Source organism: Electrona antarctica, assembly GCF_951216825.1.
Source record: "Electrona antarctica genome assembly, chromosome: 8".
Classification (NCBI taxonomy): Eukaryota; Metazoa; Chordata; class Actinopteri; order Myctophiformes; family Myctophidae; genus Electrona; species Electrona antarctica.
In genome coordinates, this window is record NC_136789.1 from 51,436,874 (window position 1) to 51,450,519 (window position 13,646).

Consider the following 13,646-nt stretch of genomic DNA (forward strand, 5'->3'; position numbering starts at 1 on the left):
TTGAATGGCCCTCCTAAAGGCCTCACGTGGGCTTTTTGGGCGTCCTCCTCACGGCCAACACAGGCTGGGGCGCTAACCCAAACTGCTTACCCGGGTGCCGTCTACATTCCGGCTGCCAACCATCTATCGGGTGGTCACCAGACTATTCCCGGTTGTCACATAGTCTATTCCTAGTCACTATAAATAGAAACTAAGAACTAAAAAAACATCGCTATGATGCAACTGGGACGTATTTCTCAGTGATGTATCCCAAGGTCATCGGAGTTTCAACATCATACCCAAACTGCTTACCCGGGTGCCGTTAGTAATACGTTGTCTAGGTGTTTTTATTCATTATTATTTTTTTAAGATTTGTTTTTGGCTTTTGTGCCTTTATTGATATTTACAGTGAAGACAGGAAAGAGCAAAGGTCGTCATGAACGGGACTCGAACACGTGGCGCACTGTCAGGCCAGAGCCTATATGTGGCATGATGCGCCTGGACCGCTAGGCCAGCCCGCCGGGCTAGCGGTCCAGGCGCATTGTCTATACGTTGCTTGCGGAACTCGACTACGTCTCGTTCCTGACCGCATCACTGTCGTGGCAATAATCACGTTAAACCACACCCTCTCGTGTAATATTGCTTAAATGAAACACAACATACAAATACTTAAATAGACATACAAATGTGGACAAGAAAATAAAACGTAACTTTGTCAGCACCATGCTGCTTACAGACCAACACCCCACAGAACAGTGTTGGTTTTGTCAACTAATAGGCCTACTATATGACGAAAAATGTACTACCCTTTTTACACTGATAAACAAAATGGAAACTATATGAAAACGAAGCTATAATGACTATTTGTTGACGAAATTGTCAATTAAGTCTTAGTTATAGCCATTGCCAATTAAGTCTTAGTTATAGTCATTGACTATAACTAAGACTTAATTGACAATTTCGTCAACAAATAAAAACTAGAGTTTTTGTCAGGAAGGGACTAGTGGACAAGAGATCCAGTATAAGTCATTTTACACTTGGTTGCATGCTGAAAATAGCAGCTCTACAAGCTCACGTGTCACAGCGCGTGACGTTGTGATAGGCTATTTTCAGCAAGTGTAAAATCAGCCATCACGACGGCATCAAGGCACGCCAAAATACATTTTAGTCGACTAAATCAACTGTAGATTTAGTCGACTAAAACTAAACGAACACTAAAACACTCCAAGTGACTAAATGAAAACTATTCAAAAGAATGTTACTAAAACTAAAATTGCTGTCAAAATCAACACTGCCTCAGAAGTGACACACTGAGCTGCTATATAGTGTCTGGGTCGGGACATAAAAACTGCCAGAATACGTCACCAGTCCGGATGACAAATGAACAAATAGTTACAAAAACGATTCGTATGGCAGCAGCTAACCTACAACACCTTTATTGTGGCTCCAGACCACTTCGGCCACTCATAAATGTGGACAGCTTCAGTCAAATACTTGGGATTCAGGAGCACACATTTATGCATTCTTCAGCCACAAGGTGGCAACAAAAGACCATGTAGATTTTGTCTTCGTTTTCTTTTCTTTTTTTTAAATGCACAGAACAAGGATTTCAAGTGAACTATTAGCACTTTGATTGATTAAATAAATCCTTTATCCCACTGATATAGTTTAGGGGACTTAATATGACCCCACTTGAACGGAAGGACACGTAACCTATCCTTTTTTAATTCTTGTTCTGAAAATAAAAGTAAACTCCCTGAATTGAATATAATAAACACAAGACAAATGAGCAGTTTAACATTTTATTGATACGGGTATTTATCCCATGCTATGCATGCACAAGGTCCGCAGTATAGTTACATCATATTACATATTTAAGTTGACTGCAATAGCTTATCCTTTGAATTGTGTAGTTTGTATTAACATAAATACTGTAGTCTTGTCTACATAGCCTTAAAACTCTTATCCTAAAACCTTTTTTTCTAAGCACTTAACAGCATTTTCTCATAATGCAAAGAAAGTATAATCCAAATCCATAGTCTACTGTATAGATCGCTATATGGCTAGTTCCTTTATTTTCTTTTTTTAAAGACAACTCAAAAAGCCTCTATCTTTACGCTAAGGGTATATTCTTATACAGCAGAAACTTCAAAAGTTGGGTTACTTCATTGTTTTAAGTTGTCACAGTATAGGCTATGATGTATTTACCATGTAAAGGGTGGTGCAAGGTATAATGATGGGCAGGGACGTGAGAGAGTGTTCAGAGAGGCAGGGGCTGGAATCCCGTAAGAGGGCACTTTTGGACAAAAGAAAAAATAGCGAAAATAGCAGATCTACAAGCTCACAACGCGTCGCGCTGCGACGCCTTGTGAGCTTGTAGATCAGCTATTTCCGGGGCACAACCCAGCACTCTTTTAGCTATAGTGGAGATGCGGTGTATACAACATGGATTTCTACACAAATTTGTTCAACGCAAAATGCTGCGCTCAAGTTCAGGAGACTGAATGTTGCCTTCCGGTATGTGGCATGGAAAGGAGGGGGCATGTGCATTTTCTTTAACCATATAGTAAACGCTGCGTTCAGGGTCTGGAGAGGGCAGCTGTTTTTACAGGCGGGTAAAAGGGCAGGGGGTGAAGCCCCCTTTGACGTCCCTGATGATGGTGGTGCATTGTGGAACTGGCTTCAGTCATTTTGAGGCACACATGCTCCAGTTCCACTGTCCCAAGCAGGAAAGACCTAGGCCTCACTCAGACCTTTACAGCGTTGTATGAATGTTGTGAGTGTCATGGCCGCCCCAATGCATTTCCAATGGAGGTCACATGGTCTGTTGTATGGCTTTCAGATGTGTTTCGACTGCCCCCTCCCCCTCACACAACACAAATGTTGTGTCAAACCATGTGACCTCCATTGGAAATGCATTGGGGCGGCCATGACACTACACAACATTCATCCAACAAGCATACAGCAATGCAGTAAAGGTCTGAGTGAGGCCTTAGGCCTCACTCACACGGTCGCAGCAGATTGCTGTATGCTTGCTGTTTACAAAGGGCGTGACACAGCTTGCCCCAATGCATTTCCAATGGGAGTCACATGGTTTGACACAACATTTGTGTTGTATGAGGGGGAGGGGCGCAGCCGAAACACAGCCGAAAGCCATACAACAGCTTGTAGTCCAAAATGTGGACTACAAACCATGTGACTTCCATTGGAAATGCATTGGGGCGGCCATTACACTCATTCATACAACAAGCATGCAGCAATGCTGCAAAGGTCTGAGTGAGGCCTTATACAGAGCAGTGGTGGAAAGTAAGTAACCACTGAGTACATTTACTTAAGTACTGTATACTTCAGTCCAAATCTCCAATATTGCGGTATTTGTACTTTACTTTTTGTAATTCCAATGTCCAATACTTTTAGTTCTACTACATTTTAGAGGCACGTGTTGTACTTTTACTCCACTACATTTGTTTGTAAACTTTAGTTACGAGTTGCTTAGTAGATTTTGATTCATAATTATTATTATTGTTATTATTACAAAGCATTAACCACTGCATCCCTGTATACATTTCGTCCATTCGAAGACAGCCGATCTACAAGCTCACGATTGTGCCGCGATGCGACACATTGTGATCTTGTAGATCTGCTATTTTCAAAAGATAATTATACATCTGAAATGGGACTATATGAGTACGGTGGTCTACGTTTACTTTTGGAACTTGAAGTACATTTTGAAGCCAATACCGTTGTACTTTTACTCAAGTGCATTTGGAATTCCGAACAGTATTTCAATATTGCGGTATTGAATACTTCTTGACTTAAGTAAAAATTGTGAGTACTTCTTCCACCACTGCTTACAGAGTAGTACTGTATATAGTGTCCAGAATGTAGCCGCTGTAGACATTAGGCGGCGGTGGTTCAGGGGTAGAGTGCCTGGATGGTAACCGCAAGGTTGCCAGTTCAAACCCGGGCTCCCCCAGAGTTACTGTCAAAGTGTCCTTGAGCAAGACACTGAACCCCTAATTGCTCCCGATGTGCTAGTTGGTGCCTTGCATGGTTTCCTGCTGCCATCGGTGTATGAATGTGTGTGTGAATGGGTGAATGTAATGCACAATCTCTGTAAAGCGCCTTGGATAAAGGCGCTATATAAATGCACCATTTACCATTTACATTTCCTCTCTTGCACACACTGTATCCTTCACCAGTCCTTTTGTTAACACTGCAGATCATTCTTTAAAGTTTCTTGAACAATATTTAAAGTACAGATGCAAATCATTTTCTTATAAAACGAAACTCCCTGCCAAGGTCTCCCCGCCAACTATAGGTACCAGACTCGGAGCATAACATAACCTCGTTTTTTCTGGCAGCGTCTGTGTGTGCAGCACACAGATACAAAATAAACTGCGCTTGCTACAATGGCTACTACATCTGTACATACATAACAAGGTCGAGTGTCCACAGCCAGAGGAAAACATAGGGGAATTTTTTTTTTCAAATTTGTCACACATCCATTCATCTACAACCGCTTATCCGTAGTCGGGTCGCGGGGGCAACAGCTCCACCAGAGTGCTCCAGACTTCCCTCTCCAGAGCAACATTAGTGACTTCCTCCTGGGGGATTCCGAGACGTTCCAAGGCCAGTGAGTCGATGTGTTTCCTCCAACTGCGCCTTGGTCTGCCCCGGGGTCTCCTCCCAGTGGGACGTGCGTCGAGGTGCGTCGAGGACCTCCCTAGGGAGACGCCCCGAGAGGCATCCTAACCAGATGCCCGAACCACCTCAGCTGACTCCTTTCCAGGCGAAGGAGCAGCGGTTCTACTCCGAGTCTCTCTCGTGTGACTGAACTTCTCACCCTATACTATCTCTAAGGGAGAGGCCAGCCAGCCGTCGAAGAAAACTCATTTTGGCCGCTTGTATTCGCGACCTTATTCTTTCAGTCAGTAGGAACGAAGATTGCTCGGTAGACACAGAGCTTTGCCTTCTGGCTCACACAATAAAATAAAATAAAAGTTCATTGGGCATATTTATACACTCAATGCATGGCCATGACAACAATCAAGTAGTCGAACAAACCTAATCAACAATCTCAATACGGGGATAAGAAAACGTGTGGAAATAAAATAGCGAAAATAGCAGATCTACAAGCTCACAACGCGTCGCGTTGTGAGCTTGTAGATCAGCTATTTTCGGGGCACAACCCATATCTCTTCACCACAAAATGCTCAAAGTTGAAGTGAGGAAGGAAAAAGAATATGATATGACAAATATTAACATCGATTCTAAAGGTCCTATAATATTATCTTCACTTTATGAAGCCTATTGGTAAATATAGCAAAAAGTCCTTAAAGGTATAGCCAAGGAAGGAGCTCGATGGAAAGACGTTTTTATGAAGTGAACAATATGCATGACCAGAGTTTCTATACATTGGGAGCTAAAGTCATTGTAATTCTTCCCGTCAAGGCTCCATGCACAATATATTCGCCATTTTGGAAATAACTCTTCCTACGTCCGGGCCTCTTCCCGACTTCCTTCACAGGTGTTACCAAGGATGATACTAATGAAGGCTCCGTTCCATTCTGGTCAAACAGAATGATACTAATGAAGGCTCTGTTCCATTCTGGTCAAACAGAGTCAGGGGTGATGATACTAATGAAGGCTCTGTTCCATTCTGGTCAAACAGAGTCAGTGTTAATGATACTAATGAAGGCTCTGTTCCATTCTGGTCAAACAGAGTCAGGGGTGATGCCATTTTGGCGAAACAACAGGAAAAACAGCGCCCTTTTATTGACGTGAGTCAACAGTCTGTTTCGAGAGACTAGGGCGCTGCTATTGTGCATCATTTATGTTGGCTCACTGGAAACACTCTGCTGCACCAGTGTGGGTTCCAAATGGCACCGTGCGGGTGTGTAACTCTGAGAGTGGACAAATGGAACCAAATGGACCCTTGTGGGTGCATTTGGGCCATTTACAAAGTTTAAGAACCACTGTACACTATGGCGTATGTGCATGGAGCCTACTACAGTGCATGCCTCCAGCTAGAACCAGTCTGTTGTTGTGTCTGCTCTATGGTATTTTAAGATCCCATTGTTTTCTTCCACTATGCCAGACAAATTGAAAGAACTCGGGGCTGGATGGGGTTTGTCAAAGCATGCACGCACACAGCATGCTGTAAGAGATTGTAACGTCCTCATCAGGAGATTAATGGTAGATTTGAAGGGATTGAAAAGTAAGACTGATACATAAGAAATGGTTATACTCCTTGAATCCACAGCACTTGGTATTTCATTTAAAGGCTTAATTGGGCTACAAACTCCCTGCTCAATCTCTCCTATTGCTGCACGCACACGCACACGCACACGCGCACGCACACACACACACACACACACACACACACACACACACAACTACTTTCTGCTTGACAATACATTCATCATTTAAGTATCATAAAGCCAAGATCTAATGTGTACATTTGTGCAAGAATGTTAATGCCTATCGAATATACGAAAGTAAATCCCTATCCCTGTATTACGGTGTTTATGATTGAGTTTTGATGATTCAAATCTGTGGTCAGACCAATTCATTGAAGATAAGATTGAAAATGGGTGAAGTGCTCCTTTAATATCTTCCGCCATCGCCAATATGCCCCTCCTGTACTATCTATACAGTAGGAGGCCTCGGTTAATTGTTCCATTTGTAACTCAGAGCATATCATGTAGATATGTAAACAATGTGACCTCTACGGGTCCATTTGGTTACATTCGTACAGTCACTGTGCAAGTCACTGACATTTCAGGTCAATTTACTTGAATTATTAGGAAAAGCTAAGAGGCCGTACACTCATTATTATGATAATTTCAGTAGTAATTCAACAAAGCAAATTTAAACACACACACACACACACGCACACACACACACACGCACACACACGCACACGCACACACACACACAGGAGAAGCACTGACCTAGATTCAGACACAATACTGTGCACATATCTTAAAATAACGCGTGAGAGAGAGCAACGGAGAGGACAATAAGACAGAGAGAGATGGGAGACAGACAGAAAGGACCATCTAAAGGGAGAGAGAGCAACGGAGAGGACAATAAGACAGAGAGAGATGGGAGACAGACAGAAAGGACCATCTAAAGGGAGAGAGAGCAACGGAGAGGACAATAAGACAGAGAGAGATGGGAGACAGACAGAAAGGACCATCTCGAAGGGAGAGAGAGAGACGTGGTGCGTTTACTGGATGCTGAGTTTATTGGACGAGGGCGGCGGCATCTGGATGAGCTTTGAATCCGTCATGGGACTGCAGACGCCTCCGATCAGGTTCTTGTTGCAGTCGCCCTGCGCCTGCGTTGTGGGGGAGCCTTCGGAGGAGCAGGAGGAGGAGCCTTTGGGGCCGCTGGTGACGCTGCCCGTCAGGTCCAGCAGGTCCTCCAGGGCGCGCGCGTTGCTGATGCTGTTCTGGACCTCATTGATGGGCGAGAACTCTGGGATGGATATGAGCTCCTCTTTGGAGGCTGGGCTGAAACAGTATTAAAGTTAGTCTGGGTTTTATGGATATGAGCTCCTCTTTGGAGGCTGGGCTGAAACAGTATTAAAGTTAGTCTGGGTTTTATGGATATGAGCTCCTCTTTGGAGGCTGGGCTGAAACAGTATTAAAGTTAGTCTGGGTTTTATGGATATGAGCTCCTCTTTGGAGGCTGGGCTGAAACAGTATTAAAGTTAGTCTGGGTTTTATGGATATGAGCTCCTCTTTGGAGGCTGGGCTGAAACAGTATTAAAGTTAGTCTGGGTTTTATGGATATGAGCTGCTCTTTGGAGGCTGGGCTGAAACAGTATTAAAGTTAGTCTGGGTTTTATGGATATGAGCTGCTCTTTGGAGGCTGGGCTGAAACAGTATTAAAGTTAGTCTGGGTTTTATGGATATGAGCTCCTCTTTGGAGGCTGGGCTGAAACAGTATTAAAGTTAGTCTGGGTTTTATGGATATGAGCTGCTCTTTGGAGGCTGGGCTGAAACAGTATTAAAGTTAGTCTGGGTTTTATGGATATGAGCTGCTCTTTGGAGGCTGGGCTGAAACAGTATTAAAGTTAGTCTGGGTTTTATGGATATGAGCTCCTCTTTGGAGGCTGGGCTGAAACAGTATTAAAGTTAGTCTGGGTTTTATGGATATGAGCTCCTCTTTGGAGGCTGGGCTGAAACAGTATTAAAGTTAGTCTGGGTTTTATGGATATGAGCTCCTCTTTGGAGGCTGGGCTGAAACAGTATTAAAGTTAGTCTGGGTTTTATGGATATGAGCTCCTCTTTGGAGGCTGGGCTGAAACAGTATTAAAGTTAGTCGGGGTTTTATGGATATGAGCTGCTCTTTGGAGGCTGGGCTGAAACAGTATTAAAGTTAGTCTGGGTTTTATGGATATGAGCTCCTCTTTGGAGGCTGGGCTGAAACAGTATTAAAGTTAGTCTGGGTTTTATGGATATGAGCTGCTCTTTGGAGGCTGGGCTGAAACAGTATTAAAGTTAGTCTGGGTTTTATGGATATGAGCTGCTCTTTGGAGGCTGGGCTGAAACAGTATTAAAGTTAGTCTGGGTTTTATGGATATGAGCTGCTCTTTGGAGGCTGGGCTGAAACAGTATTAAAGTTAGTCTGGGTTTTATGGATATGAGCTGCTCTTTGGAGGCTGGGCTGAAACAGTATTAAAGTTAGTCTGGGTTTTATGGATATGAGCTCCTCTTTGGAGGCTGGGCTGAAACAGTATTAAAGTTAGTCTGGGTTTTATGGATATGAGCTCCTCTTTGGAGGCTGGGCTGAAACAGTATTAAAGTTAGTCTGGGTTTTATGGATATGAGCTGCTCTTTGGAGGCTGGGCTGAAACAGTATTAAAGTTAGTCGGGGTTTTATAGATATGAGCTCCTCTTTGGAGGCTGGGCTGAAACAGTATTAAAGTTAGTCTGGGTTTTATGGATATGAGCTGCTCTTTGGAGGCTGGGCTGAAACAGTATTAAAGTTAGTCTGGGTTTTATGGATATGAGCTCCTCTTTGGAGGCTGGGCTGAAACAGTATTAAAGTTAGTCTGGGTTTTATGGATATGAGCTCCTCTTTGGAGGCTGGGCTGAAACAGTATTAAAGTTAGTCTGGGTTTTATGGATATGAGCTCCTCTTTGGAGGCTGGGCTGAAACAGTATTAAAGTTAGTCTGGGTTTTATGGATATGAGCTCCTCTTTGGAGGCTGGGCTGAAACAGTATTAAAGTTAGTCTGGGTTTTATGGATATGAGCTCCTCTTTGGAGGCTGGGCTGAAACAGTATTAAAGTTAGTCTGGGTTTTATGGATATGAGCTCCTCTTTGGAGGCTGGACTGAAACAGTATTAAAGTTAGTCTGGGTTTTATGGATATGAGCTCCTCTTTGGAGGCTGGGCTGAAACAGTATTAAAGTTAGTCTGGGTTTTATGGATATGAGCTCCTCTTTGGAGGCTGGGCTGAAACAGTATTAAAGTTAGTCTGGGTTTTATGGATATGAGCTCCTCTTTGGAGGCTGGGCTGAAACAGTATTAAAGTTAGTCTGGGTTTTATGGATATGAGCTGCTCTTTGGAGGCTGGGCTGAAACAGTATTAAAGTTAGTCTGGGTTTTATGGATATGAGCTCCTCTTTGGAGGCTGGGCTGAAACAGTATTAAAGTTAGTCTGGGTTTTATGGATATGAGCTCCTCTTTGGAGGCTGGGCTGAAACAGTATTAAAGTTAGTCTGGGTTTTATGGATATGAGCTGCTCTTTGGAGGCTGGGCTGAAACAGTATTAAAGTTAGTCTGGGTTTTATGGATATGAGCTCCTCTTTGGAGGCTGGGCTGAAACAGTATTAAAGTTAGTCTGGGTTTTATGGATATGAGCTCCTCTTTGGAGGCTGGGCTGAAACAGTATTAAAGTTAGTCTGGGTTTTATGGATATGAGCTGCTCTTTGGAGGCTGGGCTGAAACAGTATTAAAGTTAGTCGGGGTTTTATAGATATGAGCTCCTCTTTGGAGGCTGGGCTGAAACAGTATTAAAGTTAGTCTGGGTTTTATGGATATGAGCTGCTCTTTGGAGGCTGGGCTGAAACAGTATTAAAGTTAGTCTGGGTTTTATGGATATGAGCTCCTCTTTGGAGGCTGGGCTGAAACAGTATTAAAGTTAGTCAGGGTTTTATGGATATGAGCTCCTCTTTGGAGGCTGGGCTGAAACAGTATTAAAGTTAGTCTGGGTTTTATGGATATGAGCTGCTCTTTGGAGGCTGGGCTGAAACAGTATTAAAGTTAGTCTGGGTTTTATGGATATGAGCTGCTCTTTGGAGGCTGGGCTGAAACAGTATTAAAGTTAGTCTGGGTTTTATGGATATGAGCTGCTCTTTGGAGGCTGGGCTGAAACAGTATTAAAGTTAGTCAGGGTTTTATGGATATGAGCTCCTCTTTGGAGGCTGGGCTGAAACAGTATTAAAGTTAGTCTGGGTTTTATGGATATGAGCTCCTCTTTGGAGGCTGGGCTGAAACAGTATTAAAGTTAGTCTGGGTTTTATGGATATGAGCTCCTCTTTGGAGGCTGGGCTGAAACAGTATTAAAGTTAGTCTGGGTTTTATGGATATGAGCTCCTCTTTGGAGGCTGGGCTGAAACAGTATTAAAGTTAGTCTGGGTTTTATGGATATGAGCTGCTCTTTGGAGGCTGGGCTGAAACAGTATTAAAGTTAATACGTGGAATGGAAACAGTGTTGTTTTCGTCGACTAAAAGTAACTTTTTCACTGACGAAAACTAAGCTATGATGACTAAAACTAAGACTAAATATACTGACAATTTCGTCAACAAATAAAAACAACTAAAATGTTAGGAAGGGACTAGTGGACAAGAGATCCAATATATGTCATTTTACACTTGGTTGCATGCTGAAAATAGCAGATCTAATAGTAGATCGGCTATTTTCAGCATGTGTAAAAACAGTCATTACGACGGCATCAAGGCCCGCCAGAATACATTATAGTCGACTAAATCAACTGTAGATTTAGTCGACTAAAATCGTATGATATTTAGTCGACTAAAACTGGACTAACACTAGAACATTTCAGGTGACTAAAATGTGACTAAAACTAAATTAAAATTATTCAAGAGACTATGACTGAAACTAAAATAGAAACTTGCTGGCAAAATCAACAGTGGATGGATATGAGCTGCTCTTTGGAAGCTGGGCTGAAACAATATTAACCGGCCATACATATACAGGACGGGAACCCCTTTTGGTGTTTTCTTTAAGCATTAGGCCATGTTATACTTTAGCTATTGAAAAATAGCAGATCTACAAGCTCATAGCGCGGCACCGAGTGCCACGCTACGAGCTTGTAGATCTGCTATTTTTGAAGGATCATGAAAATGTGGTGCAAATCTTTGAATATATTTTCTTTCAAAGCCAACGTTTTTAACTCCTGGAACAACATATTTTCAGATGGGGGTTCGGCGGCTGATGACATATCATTTTTGGGGTCCTTGACATGAAATATTGATTACCACTGATGTAGAAACATGACGTTTTTCAGAAAATTGTCATGATTTAGAAGACATTTTGGGTTTGGTTAATGTTAGTCAGGGTTTTATGAATATGAGCTGCTCTTTGAAGGCTGGACTGAAACAGCATTAAAGTTAAACAGGGTTTTATTGATACTAGCCTGTTGGGGGGGGGGGGGGGGGGTGATCAGGTGTGATCAATTGGATAATAAACGGCAAGGTTCGTGCATCGTTGAGGAATGACGAGGGAAACATGTCCCCAGGACTTTTGTCCGTGATGTCCTTTTAGCCGTAAAGTCCGACTGTACCTCGTGCTGCTTACATTGACTAACAATGAATGAACTACATCTGACTATAAAGTATTGAATCAATCAATCAGTCAGTCTTCAATCAATCAATCAACCAATCAATCAATCAATCAACCAATCACTCTCTACCGTCACTGACCTGACCTCCATGGACTGCACCTCGTCACAGGAGTCCTTCCCGTCGGCGGGCTCCAGTTTGATGACGGGCGTCACGGACGGCTGTCCGATGGACAGCGGCGCCAGGACGGGTCTGGAGGAGACGTTCACCACGGTCACTTCACTCCTGGTCGTCGCCGTGACCTTCACGTCTTCTCGGAGGCTCTGCTGGGACTCGTGAGTCTTCGTGCTCGTCGCGACACCGTTTGCTTTGGTATCGGCCGTCTTCTTGCTTTGGTCGGTGGCGACTTTGACGTTCGCCTGCTTTGCGTCCTTGTCGCCATCTTTGTTCGCCGGCGGTTCACCTTTCCGATCGCCGGCCGGTGCTTTCGTCGGAGAGCTCTTTGGTTGCTCGACGCTCTTCCGCCTGCGCGTCTGCTCCACCTCGATAATCGCGTCTTTCTTCTTCGCCGCGGCACTCGGCGGCGCTCGCTCGTCGTCCTGCGCGGCGAGTGGGCCGTTGACCTGAAATTCTACTTTTGAAACGGCGCACTCGCTCACCTCGCCGCTAATCTGAGCACCGGCGTCCCCTGTGGAGGACATAAGAACAGAGCCGTGCGGGGCCAAGCTGTACAGAGCTGTTCTCTGTGGAGGACATAAGAACAGAGCCGTGCGGGGCCAAGCTGTACAGAGCTGTTCTCTGTGGAGGACATAAGAACAGAGCCGTGCGGGGCCAAGCTGTACAGAGCTGTTCTCTGTGGAGGACATAAGAACAGAGCCGTGCGGGGCCAAGCTGTACAGAGCTGTTCTCTGTGGAGGACATAAGAACAGAGCCGTGCGGGGCCAAGCTGTACAGAGCTGTTCTCTGTGGAGGACATAAGAACAGAGCCGTGCGGGGCCAAGCTGTACAGAGCTGTTCTCTTTATACCCAGTGGTGGGGGGAAAAAAAGTACTCGCTTGTTTTACTGTATCGATACCGCAATGTAGAAATACTCTGTTAGTAAGGAAAAGTCCGGAATTCAAAATGTACTTAGAAGTACCAAAAGTGGAAAGTACTCACTATGCGGAATGTCCCTTTTCAAGTTTTCAAATATATCAATATTTTTGACAAATTGTCTAGTTTCAAATGGCCGAAATGTATTATAGGGCTGAAGTGGTTAATGCATGTTTTTTTTTTTAATAATAATCAAAATCTCCAAAGTAACTAGTAACTAAAGTTTTCACATAATTGTTGTCTATTCGTAAAAGTACAATAATTGGATCCCATGGTGGAGTTATAAGTATTGTAGAAGTATTGTATGTACATTGGAATTGCTCAAGTAAATTGCTCAAACACCTGAAAATTGTACCTGAGTGCAGTACTTAAGTAAATGTACTTAGTTACTTTCCACCACTGTCAATGCCACGCGTCCAGGTGTATTTTAAGGAGCAGCTAATTTTACACACAACTCCCATGGACGCAGCTTCTATTGTGTTCGTAAAGAGGTCATATTTGTCATTCTCCGCTGCTGCAGAGTCGCCCCATCAGCATCCTCAGAGAAAGGTCCTTGGCCATCAAGTCATAACTCACCAAATGTTGCATTTCTATTAAAAATGACATATTTTACTGTACCAGTTAGTATCCATATCTGGTTATCTTTGAGTTTTAAAGCTTAACCCATTCTGGGCGGGAACCCCCCTTTGGTGTTTTAAGCATTATGTTATACTTTAGCTATTGAAAAATAGCAGATCTACAAGCTCATAGC

At 43.5% G+C, this 13,646-nt stretch overlaps 1 protein-coding gene across 1 annotated transcript in view; it reads right to left on the reverse strand.

Moving 5' to 3' along the window:
* Window positions 1-7,213: 7,213 nt before the first annotated feature.
* Window positions 7,214-13,646, reverse strand: part of map7d2a (MAP7 domain containing 2a) — a gene marked incomplete at its 3' end in the record, with an annotated part of 77,739 nt that continues 71,306 nt past the window's right edge. The window contains exons 15-16 of the mRNA XM_079507965.1: window positions 11,945-12,601; window positions 7,214-7,499 (exon numbers count right to left, since the gene is read on the reverse strand). Coding sequence (XP_079364091.1) covers window positions 7,214-7,499; window positions 11,945-12,601 — 943 coding nt within the window. The remainder of the gene's footprint in view (window positions 7,500-11,944; window positions 12,602-13,646) is intronic.